Source organism: Amblyomma mixtum, chromosome 2 (genome assembly GCF_055824585.1).
Source record: "Amblyomma mixtum isolate Tamu chromosome 2, ASM5582458v1, whole genome shotgun sequence".
In the NCBI taxonomy this organism is placed as follows: domain Eukaryota; kingdom Metazoa; phylum Arthropoda; class Arachnida; order Ixodida; family Ixodidae; genus Amblyomma; species Amblyomma mixtum.
Genome location: NC_143013.1, coordinates 229199215 through 229225016, shown reverse-complemented (window position 1 = coordinate 229225016; position 25802 = coordinate 229199215). Strand labels below are relative to the sequence as shown.

At 50.1% G+C, this 25802-nt stretch overlaps 2 protein-coding genes across 3 annotated transcripts in view; both read right to left on the bottom strand.

Moving 5' to 3' along the window:
* Window positions 1-4622, bottom strand: part of thoc5 (THO complex subunit 5) — a 47053-nt gene extending 42431 nt beyond the window's left edge. The window contains exons 1-4 of one of the 2 annotated variants that reach the window (XM_089573277.1): window positions 4365-4622; window positions 4098-4127; window positions 920-1069; window positions 102-212 (exon numbers count right to left, since the gene is read on the bottom strand). In XM_089573277.1, the coding sequence (XP_089429403.1) occupies window positions 102-212; window positions 920-1069; window positions 4098-4127; window positions 4365-4433 (360 nt within the window). In that variant the 5' untranslated portion in view covers window positions 4434-4622. The remainder of the gene's footprint in view (window positions 1-101; window positions 213-919; window positions 1070-4097; window positions 4128-4364) is intronic. The other variant, XM_089573278.1, reaches the window with a different exon arrangement.
* A 20130-nt stretch (window positions 4623-24752) lies between these two features.
* LOC149362856 (uncharacterized) lies at window positions 24753-25589 on the bottom strand. The gene has a single exon (XM_089568395.1). The coding sequence runs from the start codon at window positions 25587-25589 to the stop codon at window positions 24753-24755; it is 837 nt and encodes a 278-aa protein (XP_089424521.1).
* Between the last annotated feature and the right edge of the window lie 213 nt (window positions 25590-25802).

The window sequence follows — 25802 nt, the reverse complement described above, 5'->3', positions numbered from 1 at the left end:
TTTTTCACATTTCCAAGTGTATTCCCACCCCTCATGTAACAGCCCCTGAAAAGGGGGCCTTTAAGGAATAAAACTGAACTGAACTGAAAATGCTACACAACCTCATTGACAGCATCTTTGGCCACTTTGAGTCGATGCTTGTCCAAGCGGTTGACCTTCTTTAGTGTCAGGAACAGCAGGGAAGTCTCCACACGAAGTTCCTCTATGTCAGCCTGCCAGGGTCACACAAAAACATCATTAGCCAGGGGAAGCAGTGAAGCAAAAACAAGTTTCATACGTCAGGAACAAAAGACTTGCCAAAGCTGTCAATCCTTGGAGCTTCCTGTTAGTAATGTTTGTATGACAGGGTGAACATCAACTGCTGTCACACCGAGCAAAGAGACAAAAATGTCGCAGTGTACCGGCCACATACTACTTTAAACGAGAGTTCTGCTTGGTCAACAGCTGAACATACTTTTAGCATCCACATCAAGAACCTCGCAGCCAATATAAACAAGGTTTCCAAACACTACAATGAATTTTTAGGTAGAACGTAACTCTGGAGGGTGCGTAACATAACTACATATCATAAAAAAAATATACAATAATGCACTAAATAACAACATTTTAGCTTTTAGCACTTCAAGCTTGTCACTGGCAGCTCCTGTAGGATCATGGCTCAGTGCACCAAATATGTATGAAAATGGCCAATACCAAGTCGAGATGTATGCTCATTAATCGGGAAGAGTGCTTCTCAGTCAAGAGTTCACAGGACCAGACCATAAAACAAAGCAGACATTGAAATATGTAGCCCAGCAGATGCAAAAAGCAGTAAGCAATGGCAATCATGTTAAATGACTGGCCCACAAGTGCTGAGGCTGCGTTTTCTAGTGCTATACAGCCAGGACGGCAACCTTGACAGGCTTGGAACAGGTCATACCAATGGTCTCCGTTGCAGCTTCATGTCGAGGATCTTCTTCATGTTTCTCTGGATCTCAGCGCAGGTCTTCCTGAAGACAACTTCATCATCCTGAGAGTCCCGCAGCTTCGCCTCTTCTTCCTCCATTTGGAAGTAGTCAAAGAGAAGATTCTGCACAGGAGAAGAAGCAGACGAGTTGTCCAACCCTGCTCCAGCAAGCACCATTGTGGATGTGCGCTACTTTAGTCAGTTGCAGGGTTTGGTCAGTAGCATCCCTTGGAGCAGGAAAATACACATTATAGATAGGGTTATTCGTTTTCGGGTTTTATATTTTTCCAAATTCGGGGGGTAAAAATCGGGCGTTATTTTTCGGCTCGATAATAGGGGAGAAATCGGGTTTTTTGTGGAAAATCTCCGAAATTCGGGTTTTATCGGGTTAAATTTGCAAACTAATCATTTGTTCCATTTGCTCTAACCGGTGGGTAACAATTAGGGCTATATTTCGGGCTGCTTTTAAGAAAGTATGTGGTTAAACTCCCCGCGAAGCGAGCTACATCGTCCATCGCGGAAATAAAGAGAGGTCGGTAGTCATCAAACGCCTGACTCAGCAGCCGCTCTGGAACGGATCGAGTACGGCTCCCAGTTTCTACAATGTCAACTGGTTTTCTTCTTTGTCTGAGACTGGAGGCAGAGCAATTCCATGGGCACAATTGTTTCAGAAATCGGGAAAAATCAGGTTTTACTAAAGTGACCATATTCCTCAGACCCCAAAGCGGGACACTGAGGGGGGGGGGGGGGTGGTCCCTCTGAATGACACGACTAGTAGTTTAGACATGCATTAAAACATTAAAACCAACAAAAGTAAGCACGCGGCGCGAACAGCATGGGCGAACGCATGGGAAAACGAGCTTTGGACCAGACTTTGACTTAGGCTCGCTAGCTCATCAACACACTAAAAGTTTCTTTGTATAGACCTTTCCATCGGGCGAGGATGTTGTCGAAACGCCCCCTCTCTGGACTGCCGAAAACGAGTTGCCTCCGCTTCCACCGTGCTAGCGCTAGGTGCCCACTGCAGTTCAGTGAACAATATGGCAGCGCCCAGGGAGCCCATTTTGGAAAGGGCGAAAAGGCGCGACTCATGGTCGCGGGTGCTTTTCTGCGAGCCGCCTGGCTATGGCTTGTTTCTTCCATTATTTAGGCTGGTTCGGTGGAGCTACGCAGAGCGGGTGTAGCCAGTGCAGCGAAGGTGGGACAAAACGCCGTCCCACACGCGTGCTGGCGGGACAGCGGGACTACGAACGCAAAAGAGGGACATGTCCCGCCTAAATCGGGACGTCTGGTCACTTTAGGTTTTACCTGAAATTTTAGGACCACGTTCGGGGTGCAAAAATCGGGTAAAATCGGGTTTTACCCGAAAACGAACAACCCTAATTATAGAGCAGCTATGGAGCAGAAATATAATAATTTTGGAGCAGTAACATCAGCATTCCAGGAGCAACTTAAGAGCATGAGCACAGCGCGGCAAATCTTCCTTTAAACAAGCTCGCATGTCTCTAAATAGCAGCATGATTTACAGGTTTTCATGCTGTATAATAAACTAACAAGCACCTTGCTTATCACCGCTTAGCTCAAAAGGTTTCTGCGACAAGATTCAGATATATGGAGACATGGCATGTAAGAATATGTAATAAGCGCTACCAGCCAGCAGTTGGCATGGTCCGTAGCTCATGCTGTGTACTATACAACGAGTGAACCAACTTCCGTGTTTATGCACTGCAAAGCATGCCCTTTTTCGCTGCTCTGCACGGTGTTTTCGCTGCTCTGCATTATTGTTATTATTATTGTTACGGTGCAGCACTTCACACAACTCTGGCCGCTAAGCCTCTAAGACCGAGAAAGGAAGAATGCAGAAAGAAACAGGGGCCTCTGACCAGTGGCTCAGCCTTGGTCTTCCGGGCCAAGAACCTTGGGGGTGTGCGAGTATCAAAGTTTCGGCCGTAAAGCAAATATTTTCAAATAATTTCGAACTATGAAAACACAAAAAAATGCGGGCAGTGTGAAGAAAAAAAAAAGCACATTTCGCAAACCACAGCCAAAAAAAAAATAAACTGAAATATTCTACAAGAATTTTATTTCACTTGTTTTAATGTCCAGAAATGGTCCACTGGGCATTACAAAAAAATACAAAATGAAGAAAAGGGGGGGGGGGGGGGAGGGGGACGTTCAGAGTAGTGATAGTAAAAAAAGAAAATTTTGTGTGCACGGTAATAACTTTAAAACAATTCATAGAATTATGTTAATCTGTTCAATGCAAAACTTGACGTAACACGAGCTGTCCACTGCAGTAGCCAGGCACCTGGCTTAGATCCTACCCATGGCAGCTATAAATAATTCAAAGGCACCGTACTACTGAAAACAATGCCAGCTTCCATGCGGCCTCCATTAAAACTCCTGATGTATTCTGCACAAACACTTTGCGAAACGGACCGCTGCCTGCTACCTTTTTTTTTTTTTTTCAAGCTCTTCAAAGCCACACTGCAAGTTCCATACTGATTTCTGTACAACTTAATTACAACTTGAATGTCGGGGGTCCGGGACTTTGGCAAGCTGTCAATGGGCAGCGACTCCGGTCCCCTGTCATCATACACAGCATGATGGTCGAATAAAGATTATTATTATTGTTACTATTATTATTTAGGAAGGAGGTAAGTACTGTTAGCGACAACCACGGACTTGGTAAAACAATCAAGCTAGCGCTCAGAAGAGTATATCCAATGGCAAACTGCAAAATATAGCTCGTGCGTCAGGCAGTTCCTTTTGCAAAGAGCTCTCAGTTAAAACGAGAATATGTACCTATCATTATCACATACCCCTTTTATGCCATGCGGCAATAAACATCACTCTTAAAAAGAAAGAATCCCGGCAAAGTCCGCCAGTGGAGACAAGCAAAATACGCCCTGCTTCCTCTCGGTAATAAGGCGGCCAGGACACTTAAAAAAATAAAAAGATCACACTCATCTATGACGATATGTGTTGTATATTATACATGCTCCTCGTCCGTGGTATCAGTAACTATTTAACTGTCATCCGATATAAAACCACTACTGCACGCACTTACGGCTTAACACGAAAGTGAGCATAACACTGTCAGACGGTGGTGTAAAACCCTACAACTGATACTTTTATCCATGCAGCTCACCTGTCCCGCGCCTGCCCTTTCAGCAAGTTTCTGAAAAAGAAGGAAAATAAGGCGGAGAGGAGAGTTGGGCGAATGGTTTGAAACCGCCAAACGTAATCACGAGAACTGCTGCACTTCGCTAAGTCTGTCTTTCTGTTCCTTACAGATGACCGTAATGACATCAAAGCAATCTCAACACAAGTATTGGCCTCCGAGAGCATTAGCTGTAATTTCAACAATGGTACATCTCAGCTCGCAAGCCACGAAAGACAAGAAAGCCAGGCTTACCGGCGCCACGGCCGAGTTGGAGACATCGTTGGCAGTCTTCGAGCGCTTTACTTTCTTGTCCCGGCTCATTGTAGGTGCGACTTCAGGGCCAGTAGTTCGATGTAGCTGATACGCACAGGTTAGCAGCACATACCGAGAAACATCACCGCATGAAAATCACAACTGAAGCACAACTGAAGAAATTAACGCGCAAGAGGAGAACAAATAATTCACATGCACGTCGCCATGAAAACGTGATGCTGATGTCGATACGTGAGCCGCTCGCTACGAGAGCACTCACGATACCGACTGTTGCGTAAATCGGAGAAAATCGAAAAAAAAATTCTCTCCGCCTAACTGCGCGTTTGTTCGGGTTAAAATTTCGCAAAGAGGTAACATTTGGCGGTCAGTTTTGTTTTATATCTCCATCGTCTGCGATGCCGGGGAACCAAAACCGAAAGGCTTCGCCGCACACTGATCTCCACTAGGTGGCTGGATACCGCATTCTCGCCAGAGACGAGCGCGAGTGAAGCTACCGGAAGTTGGACTGCTTGTCCCGGAAGTCGGGTGTCTGCTGTGTATTTCAATGCAATAAGTCGCGTCTTTCGCCCTTGCGTTCGCAGTTTTTTGCGTTGTTCTCGTGTAATTTCTGCTGTTATATGAAAGGAACAAGCAAGCCGAACGCGAGAAATGTGATCATTGTGTGCAGAACCCTGTAATTTCTGAGAAACAGAAGAAAACAGGCATGCACGTCTCACCCTGCCTCGGCAAAGGGGTACGTGCATTAAACACGATGTTCTTGCCTGGTTCTTGTCTTCCGATCGTGAAGGAAAAGTAGTGGAATGACGATGAGGCTAGGCCATCTTAAAACCGAATTTTCGTGCAGCAAAGAAAAGGCACAGCGCGAGAGGAACGACTGACAAGGAAGACGAATTCTGCAGTGCGCAAGAGAAGCGCTGTTAGAAGTTAACTGCATCAACAGCCACGAATACAAGCCCATTCAGGCTTAACTTGCTCCAATATGAAACAGTACATGATACGCTCCGTCGAAAAAACACTACCATACCTTTTGGAGGCGCTAATGCGAACCAACTGAACACCATTGACACCTCACCAGATAGTAACCTATAGCCCCCGCTCCGGTTCTGTCTAAACATAATTCGGTGAAATGGTCGCTGCAAGGTCAGCTGCCTGGTGAAGGTTTCCATCTATTCTTTCTTAAATTTATCCCCCACTGATGGCATAACTTGGGCTTGAGCGCGGGAACGTGCATCACAGTAAAGAGCAGTGTTGGCGACGGGACGACACAGAGCTGAGCAGACGAGGTTCCATACTTGCTGCGTGTAGCGACGTCCTGTCGTCTGCTAGTGTCGTCCCATTGCAATGCAATGGGCCCTTATTTTTGAAACGTCTTTCCCGAAGACTTCGCTGGTCTCCTCGCTCAGTTGACGGCGCAACAGGTAGGCATTGTCATGTAAAAAGACGAGAACGACGAAAAGACGAAATGCTAAGTGGGAAAACAAAACTGGAACTAAAAAACCGTGCTGAGGTCTGATTTCATGCACTGCCAAAGGCTGACTTCCGGGACAAGACCGCTTACTTCCGGTGGCTTCACTTTTGGGCGCCCGATGCGGCATCCAGCTCCCCTAGTGGAGATCAGTGGCTTCGCAGCACTGGTTCCCGTGGCGCCATCTCGCACTTACCAGAAAAACGAGCCCTCTACCGGGCAGGTAATCTAGTAACGTTGCTACCGGGGAGGAGTTGGACTCGCATAGCCAAGTCGCGGGCATGGCCTTCTCTTGATCGCTGTACGACCGCATTTTCGGTGATGTCTTGCGCTGCTTCGCAGCAGAGAGCACCAAGCAAAGATAATTTGCTTACCAACTTAGCACAGCCAGGTTTCTCCGGTGGGTGCGAGATGGCGCCACGGGTACCACTGCTGCGAAGTCTTTCGGTTTTGGTTCCCCGTTGCCGCAGACAATTGGGATTTCCAAACAATTCTGACCGAATCAGGCAAGTACCCCGCCTAAATTAGTGTCAAACAGAACTGACCATCAAATGCAACCTGTGTGCGAAATTTGAGCCCGAACAAACGTGCGGTTAGGCCGAGAGAATTTTTTTTCGATTTTCTCTGATTTACGCAACACGCGATATAAAAGTTATTCCCCTCTAAAAAAATGGCCTGACTTAGCTTATGGTTAAGCCTAGGATGCGAAGCATACCGCCGGTGGAGGCTGCGCATCCGCAAGCGAGCGCACGAGTTGAGCCCCAGCTTTCACAGCTGTTGTGACGTCAGCGCCCCTAGCGGAAGGAGCGGGAGTTAGGCCGCCCGTGGAGGCTGCGCGTCCGCAAGCGAGCGCACGAGTTGAGCCCCAGCTTTCACAGCTGTTGTGACGTCAGCGCCCCTAGCGGAAGGAGCGGGAGTTAGGCCGCCGGTGGAGGCTGCGCGTCCGCAAGCGAGCGCACGAGTTGAGCCCCAGCTTTCACAGCTGTTTAGGGTGCCTCGATGCCAGCGCCGCCGTACAGGGTGGAGACAACATCGCGGGCGCCGCCATATTGAATCACACGGGATCAGCTGCGCTAGCGTGTGTAACGGCGCCACTCGTACTTTCGGCGGGCGTGAGAGTGCTTTTGACTGGAAGTCTTTTTCATCAACATCGCACTGCGTTTCTTTTCACTCATAATAGCCATTTTAACATCCAAGGGTCGAAGACGAAATTGCATGACATAATTTTACAGCTCCAGGTGGTCGAGGTTGAACATTTACTCTTCCATCTGTTGGTTTGAAAAACGCGCTAATATTTTAAATATCTGTTGCCGGGCAGGTGCTGCTGCTCCATGCGGATAGAAGAAATCGCTCTCTTTTTTTTCTCACGATATTTGGATTTTAATTCCCACGTTCTGTTAAGGCCCGCGTGTCGTCAGCCACTCGAGCGCTGCGGCTGGTTTCGCTATGGTCGCGCGGGCTGCTTCCGCTTCTTCTGCTCGCAAAAACTGGTGTCTGTTTGCTTTCTAATCTTTCAAAGGGTAACTGCGAGTTGCTCGCCCGTTTATTGCTCACAAGGGCGCAATTACATCTGCTTATGGGGCGGGCGCTAGTATATACAAATGATGCCGCCGTACACCGACGTTGCCACTGCTCCTGCGTTTTCTTTTTCGAGGCCAAAGAAAACGAATCGCCCCTCGTTGGCGATAGCATAAAGGATTATTGGAAGTTTCTCACTCGTTTCATTTTTATGAGGGGCGCACAACCACCGAATGTTCTTGCGTGCGCACGCATGCACACTTGGCTTGCGCCCTGGACATACGCACCGCTTACTCTCCTGCGATTCCTCAGTTTGTGAAACACAATTCTACATATCTTTTTTCATATTTATTTTATTCAAGCCAATCGGTATTCATTAATAAACCTTGCATGTAAACCTGTGCAAAAAAGATTGGATTTTAGTCATTAAAAAACTGCAGTAATTCTGAAAATTTTAAATTCGAAACCGAATTAATCGGCATTGAAAAGTCACGCTTTTCGAAAAAAAAATCGACCATAGAGGGTTTTGTTAAAAAAAACAACGCGGTTTTTAACGTTGGCTATCCGTGTATTTCCTATTCTGTCAACAAAATTGTGTGCTGATGGGTTAGGCTGTTCGAAAAATAACTCCTACCTAAAAGTTGATCTCTATTACTGAGGAAGACAAATATGTAACACAGCTTTTCAGCCTACCCTCTTACAGAGGGTGCAGAGAACAAAACAAAAGATAATGCAAATTATTCATTTAATGCCAACTGTAATTGCAGGTCATAAAAAAAACACGAACTACAATATAAGCATGTAAATGCAAAGTTTGCCCCAAACACAGAGTTAAAGTGTCCCTGGAAAGGATGTTGGAGGTTGGCTATAAAATACTTGCATTATGTAGAGTACAGGCCACCGAGCGTTCATGCCGCGTACAAGACATCAAAAGCGAGCCGATAAATTACACAATTTTAAGAAGTCCCGCTTCCGCGCTTCGCGGCGACCAGCGGTGGCGAGCTTTCGCCCGAATCCGTGCGCATTGTGTCACTTAGCGCTCTTTACGTCAGCAGCGGAATGCCATCATTGGTTCGCCGCGCCAGCGCCGTCAACGCGGAGCGCTCGGAGCGTACGGACGCACCTTTCATGCGTTCCGTATTTCTGCGGCGAAATTCCGTGTTCGCGCCCACTTTACGTTCACCTTTCTGCCCTGGATGTGCAACTACCACCCCGGACCCGGTGTTGTGTTTTTGAGACCCAGGCAGGCAAGATTTAGCAGCAGCGGCAGCTAAGCCTATACATGATTTTAGTTTCGATCATAGAGTTTCTTACTATTACCTAGAGGGAAAGCTGGCGACCCCTCTATGGGAGTTTGCATGGCGACCCCTCGAGACCATGCTCGAGACCACTTCAGCCATAGAGTTTCGTAAGAAACTCTATGACTTCAGCCACCATGGGCGCTCAAAGCATCATGGGGCGGTGAGCTACTTGTTGCGGAACTGCAACTTTTGGCCAAAAAAATAATAAAAAATAAAGGTGTTCAATAACTACAAACGTCCTAACATTCAATATCTTGTCTAGTGATTGCTACAAACGAGCAGAAAAGCATTTAAGTGCAAAGTTTGCCCAAAATAAGAGACGACTCGCTCTCCTATTGGCCAAGTAATGAACACTATAAAAACTAATATTTCGTAATTAACAAGCGCATTTTTAAAAGTAAATATGTTTTCAAAAAAAATGTTGTTGCTTAGATACTTTAAGAAGTTTTTTAATGGCATTTCGGAAAAGTGAAACCTTTTATTGGCGTCGTGTGTCTAAGCGTTTTCACTACTGTGACTTTTGCACACTGCGTTCGCGCGAAAGTCGTCTGCGCACACACGAACAACGTTTTCGGAATGAAACTTCTTAGTAGTGCCACTCTGTGTTCCCGAAAAACTACGACTGTTCCGCAACAAGTAGCTCACCGCCCCATGATGCTTTTAGCGGCCATGGTGACTGTGCAGCGCCGCCAGCTTTCCTAGGAAACTCTATGGTTTCGATACCTGGGCCCGATTCTCGATATTCGCCATGCCCCACGCGATCGCCGTCTAGGCGGTGGCGCTGCGGTCGCTTTAGGATGAGCGCGTCGTCTGCTACTCCCAGCTTGAGGAGCGGTCTGGCTGGATATAGTGCCTAGAATAGTCTGGACATGGCCGACAGCAGACTTGGTAATTACTCTGCAAAACCGCATATTACCCACCCGAGGAATATTATCAAGATAAACTACGAGGAGGCAAGCGGTACGTCATGTTTCTCTAAACCGCGGAAAGGAGGGCTTCCAGTTTTTTTTCGATATTTACAGCTAAAAACTCAACCTCGAGTATCCTGCCCTCACGTACCACAGACGTAGAGTGCACGCGGACTTCGCAATTCGTAGATGAGCGCGGCTAGAAGCAGCCGCCCCCGGCGCAGACGATGCGAGGCGCGAGCTAACGTTAATCATTCGCGCAGCAATCTGTGACCAAGCGCAGCCAATGGGCGCCGTGGCGGTGAAAAGAAATTGTGGCCTCTGAGATTAGGCCATGAGAAAACAAACGCGATATTCCCACTACCTGAGAGATGGCGCTTGCATCTCTTTGAGATGAAATCGGCGACAGAAAGGGGCCGCATACCCGGAGCAAGTTTTCCAACTGTCTTTATGAGCACGGGCAGCGGCTTCTACCAACGGCGTCCCGGACTAGGGACCCGATCAGCCTTCCCTTCAGCTAAGGCATTGTGGCTTTAAATAAACGTTTTCATCATCATCATCAACTGTCTTTATCTAGTAACGTTGGCCCCGGCGGTGGCCACGGTTGACCTTGAACGGCGTTAATTACTCCAGCCGCGCTCCGCCAGATGGCAGCGCCGTTGGCGCGCCGCGTTGGCGCGCTTATATCAGCCGATATAGGAGAAGTAATCGAGGAACGCCCCATGGAAAAGTGGGATTATAATTAGTTCGAACTGATCATCGCTACAAAAATGAAACAAGTGAAAGGTTGGTTGGTTGGTTTATGAGGTTTAACGTCCCAAAGCGACTGAGGCTATGAGAGACGCCGTAGTGGAGGGCTCCGGAAATTTCGACCACCTGGGGTTCTTTAACGTGCACTGACATCGCACAGTACACGGGCCTCGAATTTCTCCTCCAAAGAAATTCAACCGCCGCGGCCGGGATCGAACCCGCGTCTTTCGGGCCAGCAGCCGAGCACCATAGCCACTGAGCCACCGCGGCGGCGAAACAAGTGAAAGGAGTAAACTGCTGGAGAGGAAAGAGGAAGCCACGAAGCTGCTGGAATATGGAAATTAAGGAGGCCATCGAACAACGAAGGGTGGCTTGAAGGGAACACAGTGAAGCAAAGAGGGCGCAGTTATCTGAAGAGAAAATAGGCGAAAAATGAGAATCTTATCGACAAAAGAAACAGCAAGTTCAGGTCCTAGTCCAGGCTAAAATGAAGCAGTCCTCTGATAAATGGCTGGCTGAGGTTCGCGAGGCAAATAAAGGGGGGCCAAGAAAATTCTGGAACCATATAAGCTGGTTGGGAAAAACAAATCAAAGAACGCAGGAACAGATTATAGATGCTGAGGGAAAATGTTTAGAGGGAGACGATGCTGTGAACTACATTACGTCATTTATAGCTGCGTCTTTTAGCAACGACAATGGGGTAATCTCCCCAAGTGAGGCGGCAACACAGGACAGCACAAAAGAGAACAGCTTAGAACTGACTAGTCTTAACTGGGAAAAGGCGGAAGCGAATATTCCTAAAACCACATCCGCAGGGATAGACGAAATTCCAATTAAGCTAATTAATGAACTTGGCCCAAGAAGCAAGGAAGCGCTGATAAAAGCATTGGAGACAGTCATAACAAATCAGCAAATTCCGCACAGCTGGAGACAGAGTAAAATGAATTTGACTTATAAAGGGAAAGGAGATAACATGAACATAAAATCGTTCCGTCCGATTACGATATCATCTGTTATGTACAGGCTGGCAACGCAGGCGGTGAAATTAAAAATGCAGCTGTTCATGGGTAGAAGGTAATCGAATACTCGGAGAAGTTCAGAATGGGTTCAGAAGGGGTAGGCGCTTAGATGATAGCCTGTTCGTACTTACCCAATGCATAGAAATAGCTAAGGCGGAAAACAGACCTCTGCTTTTAGCCTTTCTGGACATAAGCGGTGCATACGATAACGTGAACAGGGAACTCCTGTGGAGCATATTGAAAGATTTTGGTATCGGTCATGAGGTAATTGATTTTCTACAGGAAATCTACCGAGATAATGAAGTTGAAATTACGTGAGAAGGGAAAAAAAGTACCACAACTGTGGGGGTGCACAAGGATTAAGGCAAGGTTGTCCTCTATCACCACTGCTGTTCATGCTTTACGTGATAAATATGGAAAGAAGGCTAGAAGAAAGTAATCTAGGTTATAATCTGTCGTACATATTAGGCGGAGATGTAGTTGAGCAGCGACTCCCGGGTTTAATGTATGCGGACGATACTGTACTGTTAGCAGATAGCCAGGAAGATTTACAAACTTTGGTTAATTGCTGTGGAGACGAAGGAGACGCTCTAGGATTCAGTTTTAGCGCAACTAAATCAGGTGTGATGATTTTTAACGATACAACTGATCAGGTGCTTACAATACAAGGCCACGAAATACCCAATGTGGCCGAATACAAATACCTCGGGTTATGGCTAAACGAAGGGCAGATATACACGGAAAAGCATGAACAGGCTCTTAGGGCAAAAGGACGAAGAGACGCCGGGATAATGAAACATAGGGCATTATGGGGTTACAACAAATATGAAGTGCTAAGAGGTATTTGGAAAGGAATAATGGTGCCGGGACTTCTTTTCGGCCATGCGGTTCTGTGCTTAAGGGCAGAAGTTCAGTCGAGATTAGACGTAAATCAGAGAGCTGTCGGAAGATTAGCACTAGGTGCCCACGCAAAACCACAAACGAGGCAGTACAAGGGGTAATGGGCTGGGCATCGTTCGAAGCACGGGAAGCTAAGAGTAAAATACTATATGAAGAACGCCTGAGGAAATTGGACGATAACAGGTGGGCAGCTAAGGTATTTAAATATTTATACAGAAAGAGCGTTGACTCACAGTGGCGGAAAAGAACTAGAAAACTAACCAGTAAGTATGCCGGTCATGAGGACGGAGAAAGAAAGAGCATTAAACGACAGGTTAAAAACGCGGAAGATAAAAATTGGATGAATTCAATGGAAAAGAAACATAGTGTAGAACTATATCGATACTGGAAAAGGCAGATCAGGAAAGAATTTTTCTCTGACAACTCAAGAGGCAGTGCCCTACTTTTTGAAGCTAGGTCAGGGTGTCTTAGAACGCGCAGCTACAAAAAGAAATTTAACGAAGAAGATGACACATGTGCAGTGTGTGGTAGATCTGTGGAAACAATTGAACACCTCATAATCAAATGTGATGGTATCCATCCGGATGTCGATGCAGGCACAGTCACTCTTTCTGAGGCCCTAGGGTTTAAAGATAACAATGGTCATGTAAATAAATCTGCAGTGGATGTTAGCAAAAAGCGATTGGAGGATTGGTGGCTGAAAAGCAGAGATGTGGCATGAGGTTAGAATTGTAGGAAACCGTAGGTGAAGATAATGGTGAATCTTAATGAGAATTGCCAACACAGTAAACAAAAAATAATAAAGAAAAGCTGAGCATGTTGCCAATTGCCACCACCCCGTTTCAAAGGGGGCGCTCCCGTCCGTCCGTCCGTCCGTCCGTCCGTCCGTCCGTCCGTCCGTCCGTCCATCCATCCATCCATCCATCCATCCATCCATCCATCCATCCATCCATCCACCCATCCATCCATCCATCCATCCATCTATCCAACCATCCATCCATCCATCCATCCATCCATCCATCCATCTATCCATCCATCCATCCATATCCATCCATCCATCCATCCATCCATCCATCCATCCATCCATCCATCCATCCATCCATCCATCCATCCATCCATCCATCCAATCCAATCCAATCCAATCCAATCCAATCCCATACAATCCAATCCATCTAATCCAATTCCATACAATCCCATCCAATCCAATCCATCCAATCCCATCCCATCCCATCCATCCATCCATCCGCGTGGCAGCGGCGCCGGCCAGTTTGCTCCGACTACGACAGATGGCGCCACTAGGAGGTCCTCCACTTTTGGGCTTCGAAGCCGGCGTTAGCAGCATTGGCGTGCAGTGCTTCGGTGGCATTCGAATGATATCGGTGAAGCAATTAGCCTCATTTCTAGTCAGACCACATAAATAAAAAATAACACCGAGTACGAAATTGGTCGAGTTGGGGAATCGAACAGGGTCTCCGGAGTGAGAGACGAGCACTCCGCCATGCCAGCTCTTTTTGTCTTTATTGCTTGTTTTGATCCGCCATGCCACCTCGATAGTTTGGAATTAACAAAGGCGCGTCTATTGAATACGGTTTCTTCGTTCACTCCCATCTTCCTCCATTCCCGTTACGGCGAGGTACATGTGTCCACCAAGATATGCGAGACAGATACATTGACTTTCCTCAAAAACCAATTTACCGATGACCTAGGCTTAGAGCACGGGCGATGGCGTTCTGTGGACTCCATGGCAGCGTGGCAGAATTGTCACGTGACCAAATATGGCGGCGCCCATGTTCCCGCGCTGTTAAGCGTCTACAAATGTGCGCTTGCCTTGGCGTGAATGCTTTGCTACGCAGTCCTCTAAGGAGAAGTGACAACGACAAGAAGAAGCGAGAAAGCGACAACGTGCACAAGAGACGCCAGAAGAGCCTGAAGAACGTCTTGCAAAGCGTCGTGCTAAGGATGCGGCTCGGCGACAACGTTCTACCGAGCAGAGTGGTTCCACATCATCGGTCACCGATGAATCTCAACAGCTGACTGCTCAGGAACGCCGCAGTGCTACCAGGCGAAGGCAACGCGCCGAAGAATCGCCAGAAGAACGGGCACACCATTGCTTACGCAATTTACCCGGTTTAACCAGAGCTAAACCACTGCCAATTTTTTATGTAGTGACGAGGCGGCGGCGACGGCAGCGGCCGCCTGCGCCGCGCGTGACGTCACTCGGTTTCGCGGATGCGCAGATCTCGCCATTCGGTTTCACGGCATACGCGAAGCTCGCTTCCGACCCTTCGTAGTGAAGCTTTTCGCTTCAAAAACTGCCGACGATTACGCTACTTCCTAATGCGAAGTTTCAGCGCAGCACATCAGCTGTTCCAGCTTTTCGATAGATTGAGGCAAAGAATTCGAGCAAGACATGCGTGTACAATAGAGGGTTTACAAAAGTAGGTCTGGCCACAGTGACAGGCACGCTGACCTCGCCTGACCCCGAGGTGGCGGCCATCTTTGGATCGCTTCGTCCGTCCGCTCCGTGTCCGGCCGTCAGTGCCCGCCGTTGTGTCCGTGCTTGTAACGTTGTCGCCAAGTGCACTGTGCGTGGAACGGATTTTCAATGTCAAGCGAAGTCCTTTCCTGGTCTAGGGACCTCTCTTTTGTCCCTGACGGTTTCTGCCAGCGACGGCTAGAGGCATATTTTGAGAGCCGAGGCGTGGTGTGATGCGTTATAGTGAAGTCTTTCCCCACATCTCTGCGTATTGCAATAATCCACTTCTTTCTCAAAGCCGGGTTGCTTGGGAAACCATGGAAGGAGACATGCACAAATAATAAACAGGTTTTGTCAACAAGCACCACATTATAGCTGTGGATGCTATACTTTATAGCAATACTGGAAAATCTGATCACACGAACTCTTGCGCGAAGCAGGCATGGCGCGGTGATAGCTGATTTTTAAAATTCCTTATCATTTCAGCACAGTTCCCTTTTCCCGAGGCCGCCCATTTCAGCTCTTGCATATGAGGTTAAAGCCTGAAATGTCTACTAAAAGAGGAAATAAACAAGAAATCGTCATCTTTACAAAACCAACTGACTTTTCGGGTGGCTGTCAACTAAGAAACCATCATGGGATTCGAGAAAACCCACTAGAGTGAAACGCAAGCTTCGTTATTTTGTGGATCGCGCTGGCAAGTATTCATAGGCACAGACTACAAACCTGAGCTGCGCGCTCTGGACGCGTACCGCACTTCGCACGCGTCATCAGGCGATAACATCTTTTGAAACGGGCTGGATGTGATGCCTCATCTTTTCCTGCTTTACAGGACGCCGCGGCTTTGGCAGGCGCTTTTGTAGCGTGAAATAGGCAGCTTGGGCGCCCTAGGCAACCTTTTTGCCATCTGCACAATGCACGGCCATTTCACACAATGGTTTGAAAACTAGCTTCGGTAATCATGCCCTTGTAATAAGTCAAATAGAGAATGGCGAATGCAATCAACGTACAAAAGGCTCCAACGGATCTATTCGAGCTTTAGCGTTCGTTACACATGTATTTCTCCTTCTCAAGTGTCATTTTCCATCTCAGCACAAGCTTTCGTGAAGTTCACAAGGCTCCATTGCACGCAAAACAACCTCGCTGTTTCAGGTGATCGCGATCGCGTTCTATGAGCTATCTGCCAGTCAGAGCTATCTGCCAGTCAAGTGACACTTGTAAAGCCGATCAAGAATGCAAACGAACGGTCGTATACACACCTTGTTTCCGTGCGCGTCTACGACGCTGCGCTGGCTGCAGAAAGGCACGCAGCAACATGCTGGCATTCCGAATGGAGCTTGGTGCTAGCACCGACTGTTGTGATGCTAACAAATGAAGCAATCACTTGCGGGAATTCCAATGAAGCTCGCTGTGCGTGCACGAGTTCCACGAGGGCTCATGTTGGCGCGTACTCTCCGGGTACAGTGAACTGTCCTGCGAGTTGGTATATTAGCTCTATGCTCCGGGCGGCGCGGACGGACTGAACCAAACATGGCCGCCGTGCGCTGTTCATGTTTTTCTCACTAGATGGCGCTAACTTTTGTAAAGGGTCTATTACAGACAATTTTTTATTTTATTGCGAAAGCAATACTGCTTGCACTTTCAGCCCGTCGCGTAGCTAGGCCGGTAGCTACAAAGCGCGGCCTAACTCCTGCTCATGCCACGCGCGGCGCGCTTAGCGGTCTGACGTCACAGCTACAAGAGCGGGGCTCCAACTCGCGCCGTCGCGTAGCGAGGCCGCAGCTACCAAGCGCGGCCTAACTCCTGCTCCTGCCACGCGCGGCGCGCTTAGCGGTCTGACGTCACAGCTGCAAGAGCGGGGCTCCAACTTGCGCCGTCGCGTAGCGAGGCCGCAGCTACCAAGCGCGGCCTAACTCCCGCTCCTGGCGGTCGGTTCGGGTGTCCACCGATATGACAGAGAATTACTGCGCCATTTTCTTCCCTCAAAAAGCGGTGCGTTAAAAGGGCAAGGCATGGTGCAGTAATTATTTGTCATCTCGGTGGACACACGAACCACAGGAAGGGAGGAACGTCACCACCCGTTCGGCGCGATGCCTTGCCCTTTGAACGCAACGCTTTTTGAGGAAAGGAAATTCTCTGTCATCTCGGTGGATCCCCGAACTGCACCGTACAGGAAGGGAGGAAGTGGGAGTGAAAGAAGAGGGAAGCTTCTAGACAATCATCCCTTAGCGTCAGCCGCTCGTTTTGGCGACCGAGGCACGCATAAATCTCCCAGCACGTGGGGGCCCTCGTGTAGTGAGTATGATGCCATGTAAAACAAATGGGCAAAACTTTCATAAATAAGCTTTACTAAGCGCACTACCAAGACACACCACCAGGCAAACCAGGCGCAGCCAGGGCTATTGCTTTCGCAACTTACCGGGCTTAACCAAGCTCTCTGCCAAATTTTTTCACACATATTCCATCCTCAAGAAACACTCCATTAACAGTTCTTGATTGTCATGAAGGAAGCTCTGTGGTCGGAGAAATACATAAATATATGCTCGACTTGCAGCACCAAAGCCTGGTTCTGAAAAAATTGGCAGAGGCTTAGCTTGGTTAAGCCCGGTAGGTTGCGAAAGCAAACGAGGCCTTGGTCGAAACACCTTATAATATATACACATCCACACGTAATCTTCTCTCAGAAAGAGGAAGGGAAGGCGAGAGAGAGAGCAGCAGCAGCGGCGTGGTTACCCTGGGACTGCGGCGACGAGCTGAGCTGGTCTCCAGTTTTCTCTCCGCTTTGTGTGACGTCACCACAGCGAGCGCCTCCTCGCGGCTGCGGCGCGCAGCACAGGTGCGCGGCACGGCGTTGTTACCCTGGGACTGCGGCAGTGATGCCAACTCAGGCGAACGTTTTCTCCCTAGCATAAACCCCAAAAATTCCCTAGATTGAAGAAAAATCGCTAGCCTGTAATTGGTTAATTGTTAATGCGACCATTTCAGCTTTAACAAAGTCTCAGCCAGTTCACTGTTTCGTCCATTGTTTATGCTATGCTTACCAAGATGATGGAGCTCTTGAAGCATAATCTTACCCATCGCTTCACCCAACTTCAAACCTCCTCCACTCCCCCCATCCTACCTCCACAAGCACAAAACACCTTCTCTGAGCCACACATACCAATTGACACCCGTCTTAATACCCTCCTCAATCCCCCCACCATCCAATATGGCGGGGGGGAACACTAATTATCTCCCCATTATAACTTGGAACTGCCGCGGCTTCCGGGCAAAGCGCGCACCTCTGCAACTTCTCCTTCCCTCGATCACACCCACGCCCCACATACTTCTTCTCCAGGAGACTGCACACCGAGCAACCCTCCCCAGCTACACATCTACACACTCGGATACCACTAACACACCCAGGGCGTCCACACTCATCCACCGCAGCCTCACCTACAAAACTCATCACATTACGTCTGAGACGCCCTGCGTGATCACGGAAATTATACATCACACACATTCACTTCCTTCTATATTTATAGCAAACATATACCACCCCCCGTCCCTGCCGATGACCCCGCTAGAATCACTTCTGCGAAAGCTACACCATCTAGCAGGGAAACATCCCCTACTCATCGGTGGGGACTTCAACAGTCAGCATACTGACTGGGGATACACAACCACGACACATCGAGGTCGCAGGCTGTGGCTGCTCCTGCAGAACCTCCAACTCACTGTGCACAACACGTTTCAGACGCCTACGCGGATCGGCAACAGTGTCAGCATGGACACCAGTCCGGACCTGACGCTGAGCCGCTGTATCCGCGGCGTTACCTGGAACAGAACACAACATACACTGGGCAGTGATCATTACATTATACAAATCACTGTCCCATACAAACCACCCCGTCACGCAAATATGACACACGAACTCATTAACTGGGATGCCTTTCGCGCTGCACGCACCGCCCTCCCAGACACTCCCATCGCAGACATCGATGCATGGGTGCAATCACTCAAGCATGACGTTCACCACAACACGCGACACATTGAAACTACAACCGAAACACCGACCCTTCACACACGCCTAGCCCACCTCTGGGAGGCTTATCACAGCATCCTGGAACGCTGGAAAGGCAACAAACACAACAGAACGCTTAAAAAGCGGCTGGCCGCGCTGCAGACACAAATCCAACAGCACTCTGAGGAGCTCTGTCGATCCAACTGGGGACAGATATGTGACGGCATCGCCGGAAACCTGTCCAGCAAACGTGCATGGCAACTCCTCCGACACCTCATTGACCCCACGCGCACCAAATCAGCAGCACAGCACCACGTGACACGCCTCACACATGAACACATTGACGATCCCGACACCCTTCTAGACACACTTCAAACCATGTACACATCCCCAGGCGGCCCCATACCTCTACCGCACTACACAGGACAAGAAAATCCAACACTCGACACCGACATCACGGAGACGGAAGTCAGAGCGGCCCTCCTGACTCTCCGCGCCAACTCCGCACCTGGTGCAGACCAAATCACAAACTCCATGCTCCGTAATCTGGATGACCAATCGATCACCCACATTACGAAATACTTCAACCAGTGCTGGAGGGAGGGTAACCTCCCGCAGTCCTGGCGCCACGCGAAGGTAATATTTATACCAAAACCCAACAAACCACTCACCATTCAAAACCTTCGCCCGATTTCGCTAATCTCATGCCTCGGGAAGCTCCTCGAGCATGTTGTGTTAGCGAGACTCACAAGTCACATGGCGGACAACAATCTCTACCCGCATAGCATGGTGGGATTCCGCCCTCATCTATCCGCACAGGATGCCATGCTGCAACTCACACACGACCTTTTTGACCCGCTTCTTCCAGGTCACACCAAGGCAGTCTTAGCTTTGGATCTCTCCAAAGCTTTTGATCGCATTGAACATCAGGCGATCCTGACTGCTCTATCCCCATTGAATGTGGGTGTGCGCACGTATGCCTACATTCAAGCATTCCTGACTGACCGCACGGCTGAGATACACTTCGGCCCTCTGTCTTCCACCTCCTACACACTTCAGAGTGTCGGCACCCCTCAAGGGTCCGTCCTTTCCCCCTTTCTCTTTAACATAACCCTCATACCCCTCGCCCGGAAATTGGCAACTATTCCCCACCTCAAGCACACTCTTTATGCCGACGATATCACCCTGTGGACCACCCACGGCAGTGACGGCGACATAGAGAACACCTTACAGGAAGCAGCCACCCTCACCCAAAATTACGCACGGACCATCGGACTGTCTTGCTCCCCAGAGAAGTCCGAACTGCTCCTCATCCGGCCTAAGAACCACCGCTGTCCCCGCTCCCCCATTGCCATTGAATTGAATGGTTACCCGGTACCTGAGGTTGGCACCCTCCTTGTATTGGGCTTGCACATCCAGAACGATGGCAAAAACACCACTACCCTCAAGAAACTCAAGCAGGTTGCAGGCGCGATATCGCACCTCATCCGCAGGGTTTCGGGACATCATAGAGGCATGAAGGAGCGCGACCTATGTCGCCTCATTCATGCCTTTGTCCTCAGCCGTGTACTGTACACTACCCCATACTTACAACTATCCAAACATGACATAAACGCTTTGGATGCTTTGATTCGCAAGGCATTCAAGGTAGCACTTCATCTTCCCCTCAACACACCCACAGACAGATTACTAGGCCTGGGCCTCCACAACACGATCGGGGAACTGGTGGAGGCCCACCGACAGGCCCAATACATCAGGCTCACAAAAACTTCCACAGGTCGGTATATCCTGGACTCCCTCGGAATCAAAATACCGGCCAACGACCCAACCCTTCTCGCCATCCCACGATCCCTTCACCGAGAGCTTCTCATCAGGCCGCTCCCGAGGAGTATGCACCCGTCCCACCATGAGCAGCGCCGCAGAGCCCGTGCGAAGGCACTCCATCGAGCGTACGGCCCCCAGCCGGACGCCGTATGGGTGGACGCTGCCTGCACGGGTGATGAAGCGACAGCAGCTGCGGTGGGCTCCTCTTCATCCACCCTCCTCACACTACCTCTCCCTCCAGATACGTCCCCAGAGGCTGCAGAGGAAGCCGCCATTGCACTTGCTATAACCCGCACGGAAGCCCGGTATATTTTAACTGACTCTAAAACTGCGATTCTAAATTTTGCTCGAGGCCGAGTTCATGTCCCTGCTTTTGGCATACTGGACTCGCCCGATGCACCCCCGCCCCGCCAAGTGGAGCTGATATGGGTGCCCGCGCACTCCGGGAATCCCGGAAACGAGGCCGCCAATCTTTTAGCCCGAGGTTCTTTAAACCGGGCTCAGGTGGCCTCGGATCGGGGATTCACGAAGGATCGCATGCACTCATTCAGTGAGCTGACCTAGGCATACAGAGCCTCTCGCCAGCTCTACCTCCCGCCCCACCCCTCCCTAGATAACAGACACGCAACACTCTGGCGCAGATTACAAACACATACTCTCCCCTCGCCCCTTACCCTAACCCACTATCATCCCTCCTTCCCCACTCCTGCTTGCGCCCTATGCCCAGAACCCTTTGCTTCTTCCCTCCACATCCTTTCCCTCTGCCCGGCGGACCCTCCCCCGCGGGACCTAGAGAACCTCAAGACCTGGGAGGACTGGGAGACCCTGCTGCACTCGGAGGACCCGGCCGTGCAGACCATCGCCACCGGCCGTGCTGCCAGTGTTATGGACCTTAGGAACATAAACACTTGAGTGCAGTGGGGTCGTGCGGGGACCCTGGGCCGTGCCCCGAATTCCTTTGTAAATAAAGTTTTATCTCTCTCTCTCCATTGTTTATACATTTTGTCAGTGATAAATAAAAGCGTGGTAGCCGCAATTGCAGCTTTTTTTCGTTTTTTTTTGTAGATTTACCTTACATAAAGGGCCCACATATGGCACCAGCTTTTACAGAGACGTGTGGTCACTGGAGAGAAAGACAGTGAGCAACGACGCTCTGCCGACTCCCCCTCTATCTAAAATGAACTTCCAGCAGACGACTTCCGTTTCACCGCACCGGCCTTTGAGCTGCTCCTTCAGCCGGCTTATCATTACGCGCAAAGAACCTATGCAGCCCTTTGAAAAATAAATGCAGTTGATCCCAAGTTGAAAGAGCCGGCATTTTCCGCTAAGCCCCGTCAACACATGAAAGTATTTTATTCAGACACCATTAAGGGTTGTTTTAAGGATTGTTTTAAGAGGCACACAGAAAGGCGAAAATGCTTAAATTCATGAAAGACCCCTTCTCGCCTCATAGAGAACATTCAGAAGCGGTGAAATGGCTTATCTCACCTCACAGTTATTTATTAATCATAGTCGCAATCAAAGACCGTCACATAGTTTTGGAGCTACTAAGGATTGACATCACGAGAAACTGGCATAACCAAAAATGTAATCTTGTTAAAGTTACATAGCAATGATACAGACGTAGGATTGGTAATTACAAAATCAGAAAGTGATTCCTTACAAGTTGGAATATGTTTTTTGGTTGAACAGCACGTTTAAATGAAGTGGTCTAGCATACGTGGAGAATGCGAACAATTGTAGCGCTTTTTGGTAAAGGTAAGCGATGAGCGTAAACGTAGCGCGTTGATCCAGGCACTACAAGTTAAAATTCAACTTCATCTTTTGTAGAGGAGCAGTCACTAGAAGCGCCAGAGATGGCACGCACGTTAAACAGTTTGAAAGTCACATGGTTTCGTTTTTCCTCCCTGTGCTATAGTCGATAATTTCGCATTGCAGAACTGCTTTCGCACTCTCTCGGCTCGGCAGAACATTAAAAGTAAAGGAGCAGTAATTAGCATTTTTCATAGTTTTTTTCTGTTCCAAGCGCAAAATAATCAGATACACCTGCCATTAAGCCGCTTAGAGTAGCAATTCTACGGCCTCTCAAAATCCCTAGATTTCCCAAAAAAGATGCTAGATCCCTGAAGCAAAGAAAAAACCCCTAGATCTAGGGATAAATCCCTAGGGTTGGCATCACTGGACTGCGGCGACGAGCCGAGCTGGTCTCCAGTTTTCTCTATACTTTGTGTTACGTCACCACAGCGAGCGCCTCCTCGCGGCTGCGGCGCGCAGCACAGGTGCGCGGCACGGCGTGGTTACCCTGGGACCGCGCCGACGAGCCGGAGACCGGATCTGGCAAGCGGCGCGTATAGACGTGCTTTACATTTGGCCTCCGCAAACGGCGACCAGATCGAGCGGAACGATCAGGCTACGCTGAGGCACTTCGCTCTCTACACGCCTCGGGACTTGTGCAGACTCACGAAGCCAGACTCCCGCAGTGAGTGAATTTTCTGCCACGCCGTGCTTTACTGAACTTTTCGTGCGTAGGACGCCGCGCCAGGCCTAACCTGGCCAGAGCGGCGGGCGCGATGTCGACGGACGCCGAAGCCGAGTCAAGCGAGACGCTAGGCCCGGCAAGTGAAGGAAAAATGGACGTTGTTGCTGAGGGGGTGGAAACTTCGTCCGCAGAAGATGTGCAGCGCGGTTGGATAACCAAAATCAGCCGTAAACGCGGACAAGCCCGCGAGACCTACCGAACGCCGGAGGAGCCTGATCACGCTGGAACGCAACAGAAGGTCGACCAGCAAACGGCATATAAGAGGATTGGATTGACAAGGGCCCTCCGTTCGGTGGCGTCAAACCAACCAAGGCTACCAGGAGACGATTTAAAGGTTATTTTTCGCCCCAGAGGGGGCCTTGTGCTCCGCACGGTCGCACCGCGGCAGTTGTTGGAGGCGATCGGGAGAGCGGCTGGCATCGGACCCGAAGAAGGGAAGGGACAAGATTCCATCGTTATCAACGACAGGCAGAACATCTTTGTGTACAGCACGCCGGACGAAGATCGAGCGTTGAAGTTGGTTCGAGTCACCCACATGCAAATAGGTTCTGAAGAGATTCAGCTCACACCGTATGCATCCCCCTTAGACAGCAACGGAAGAGGAGTGATGCACGGCATAGAGAAGGACATTAAATACGAAGAACTGGAGAGGTATCTGGATGATCCTCGGAACCCGGAGATAATTGGAGCTCGACGGATGGGTGTCACCCAGACTTCGCGCACTTTTACGTGGGAAGCTCCCAGACACCCTTAGAGCGTATGGGGGTAGCGGTCTCGGACTCGAAGGAGATGCCCTCGACTCAGCGTGGCAAGCTCAGCGTAGACCAGCTACTAAGTGACAAGAGGTTTTTGGGCGTTCGGTGCCCAGCTTTCGCTGGTCGCAAGCCAGAGAATGGGTCGGAGCCAAAGGTTCACAAACAAAACAAAGTTTATACAGCAAACAGACGATACAGAGGATTTCACAATCACTAGTACAAACATATACAAAGTGATTATCAAAACAATGCAACTCGTGCAAAGTTAAACTCGAGAGAGAATACAATACAATGGCAATATTGCACCTAAAGAGAGAGAGGTGAACAAACAAAACACAATTTGTTCACCGGGCACTGCGGCAGTCCGACGACCAGAGTTCCACGACGATGCCGTCCCGCAGACTGGCGAACGTTACCTCGTTGGTCCGATGCTGGCCGAGTGGTGTTTTCCCGGGAGTCGAACGGGCGCGCTTCGATGAAGCTTAAACGGCGGTCCGGACTGACGAGAGTAGTAGTAGTAGTAAGTGCATGAAGGAAGAGGAAAGGAAACTAGCACGGGCCTGTGACTGGCGAGTTATCGCCACCACCACTGCCGGCGTGCAGATAGGGAGGAGGATAGGTAGAGGGGATAAGAAAGAAGTAAAGGGAAGGGAAAGAAGAGCGTCTATAGAGGCACCGTCGCTGTCATCAGCCGCCAAGGACTAGCAATAGCTGTCCAAGCCCGTGTCCTCCAGGAAGGCAAGGAGGGACCGAAGGGCCTTGCTGGTGTTGGGTCCGGACGGGAAGAGCAGGGCCCGTGACGTGTCAGCTGGGAGACCCAGTGCCCGGTAGCCAGCTGAGAGCCTAGCCTGTTGTGCGGCCAGGGCAGGACAACCGCACAGGAGGTGTTCTGTTGTCTCCTCCGGGTCACTACAGCGGGGGCAGTCTGCACAAGTAGCCAGGCCCTTGCGGAAGAGTCTTGCCCCGGTCCAGGCGCAGCCCACACGGAGCCGGAGAAGGAGGGACCTCTCCCGTCTTGCAAGTCCCTTGTCCGGCAGGAGCGGGGGGGGGTGTCCCTTGGGCAACCCTGGTGTCGGGGTGTTCCAGCAGGAGTAGCCGCTCCGTGATGGATCGGGCAGCGTCCAGGGGAACGACTGAGGTGCAGCAGGGCGTGGAGGCCTCGTGGGCTGCCTTGGCCAGGGCATCGGCAGCCTCGTTGCCCTGAATTCCCACATGGCTGGGGACCCAGGCCAGGGAGATGGAGCAGCCGCGGGAGCAGAGGGTGTTAAGCCGCGCCGCCAGCTTGCAGACAATGGGGAGTCGGCACCGGGGCTCCTGCAGGAGCTGGAGGGCCACCCTGGAGTCGGACAAGATGGCCACAGACTGCACAGCAGGCCGTGCATCCAGGATGTCCGCCGCCAGGTGCAGGGCTGCCAACTCGGCTGTGGTGGAGCTGGCCACGAAGGGGAGTCTCGCCTGTCTTGTTTCGCCCAGGGCAGGTGAGATGCAGGCAGCCGCTGCAGATGGGCAGGCCCCCTTCAGGACGGAGCCGTCCGTGAACAACTGTGTGCAGCCAGCCAGGTCGTCCTCCATGGTTTCCGCTGCCTCCTGACGGAGGCCGACCGCAGGTGTCTGGCGCTTGGGCCTGGCCCCTCGTGCTGGTAGGAGGACCCGGAACTGATGTCCCTGGTCAGGCCGTGGAGGGGTGGGTAGATGCTCTGTCTGCCCTCCCACCAGTTGTTCGAAGGCAATGGCGGTCTTCCCCATGCGTGAGTGGGGGCAGCTGAGGAGGCGGACTGACGAGAGCGGTCAACGTCCTTCTTTTATAGGCTCGCTCTCCCGTCTGTTTGTTGTACGCGCCAAAGTAGGCGCGCACATACACGCAGCATCTCCCGTGTAGTTTCCCTTTCTTTCTATCGCCGGCCGCGCATCCCCATTGGTCAGAGTACGGGGGTCGCATCTCGAAGTTTCGAGCGTGTT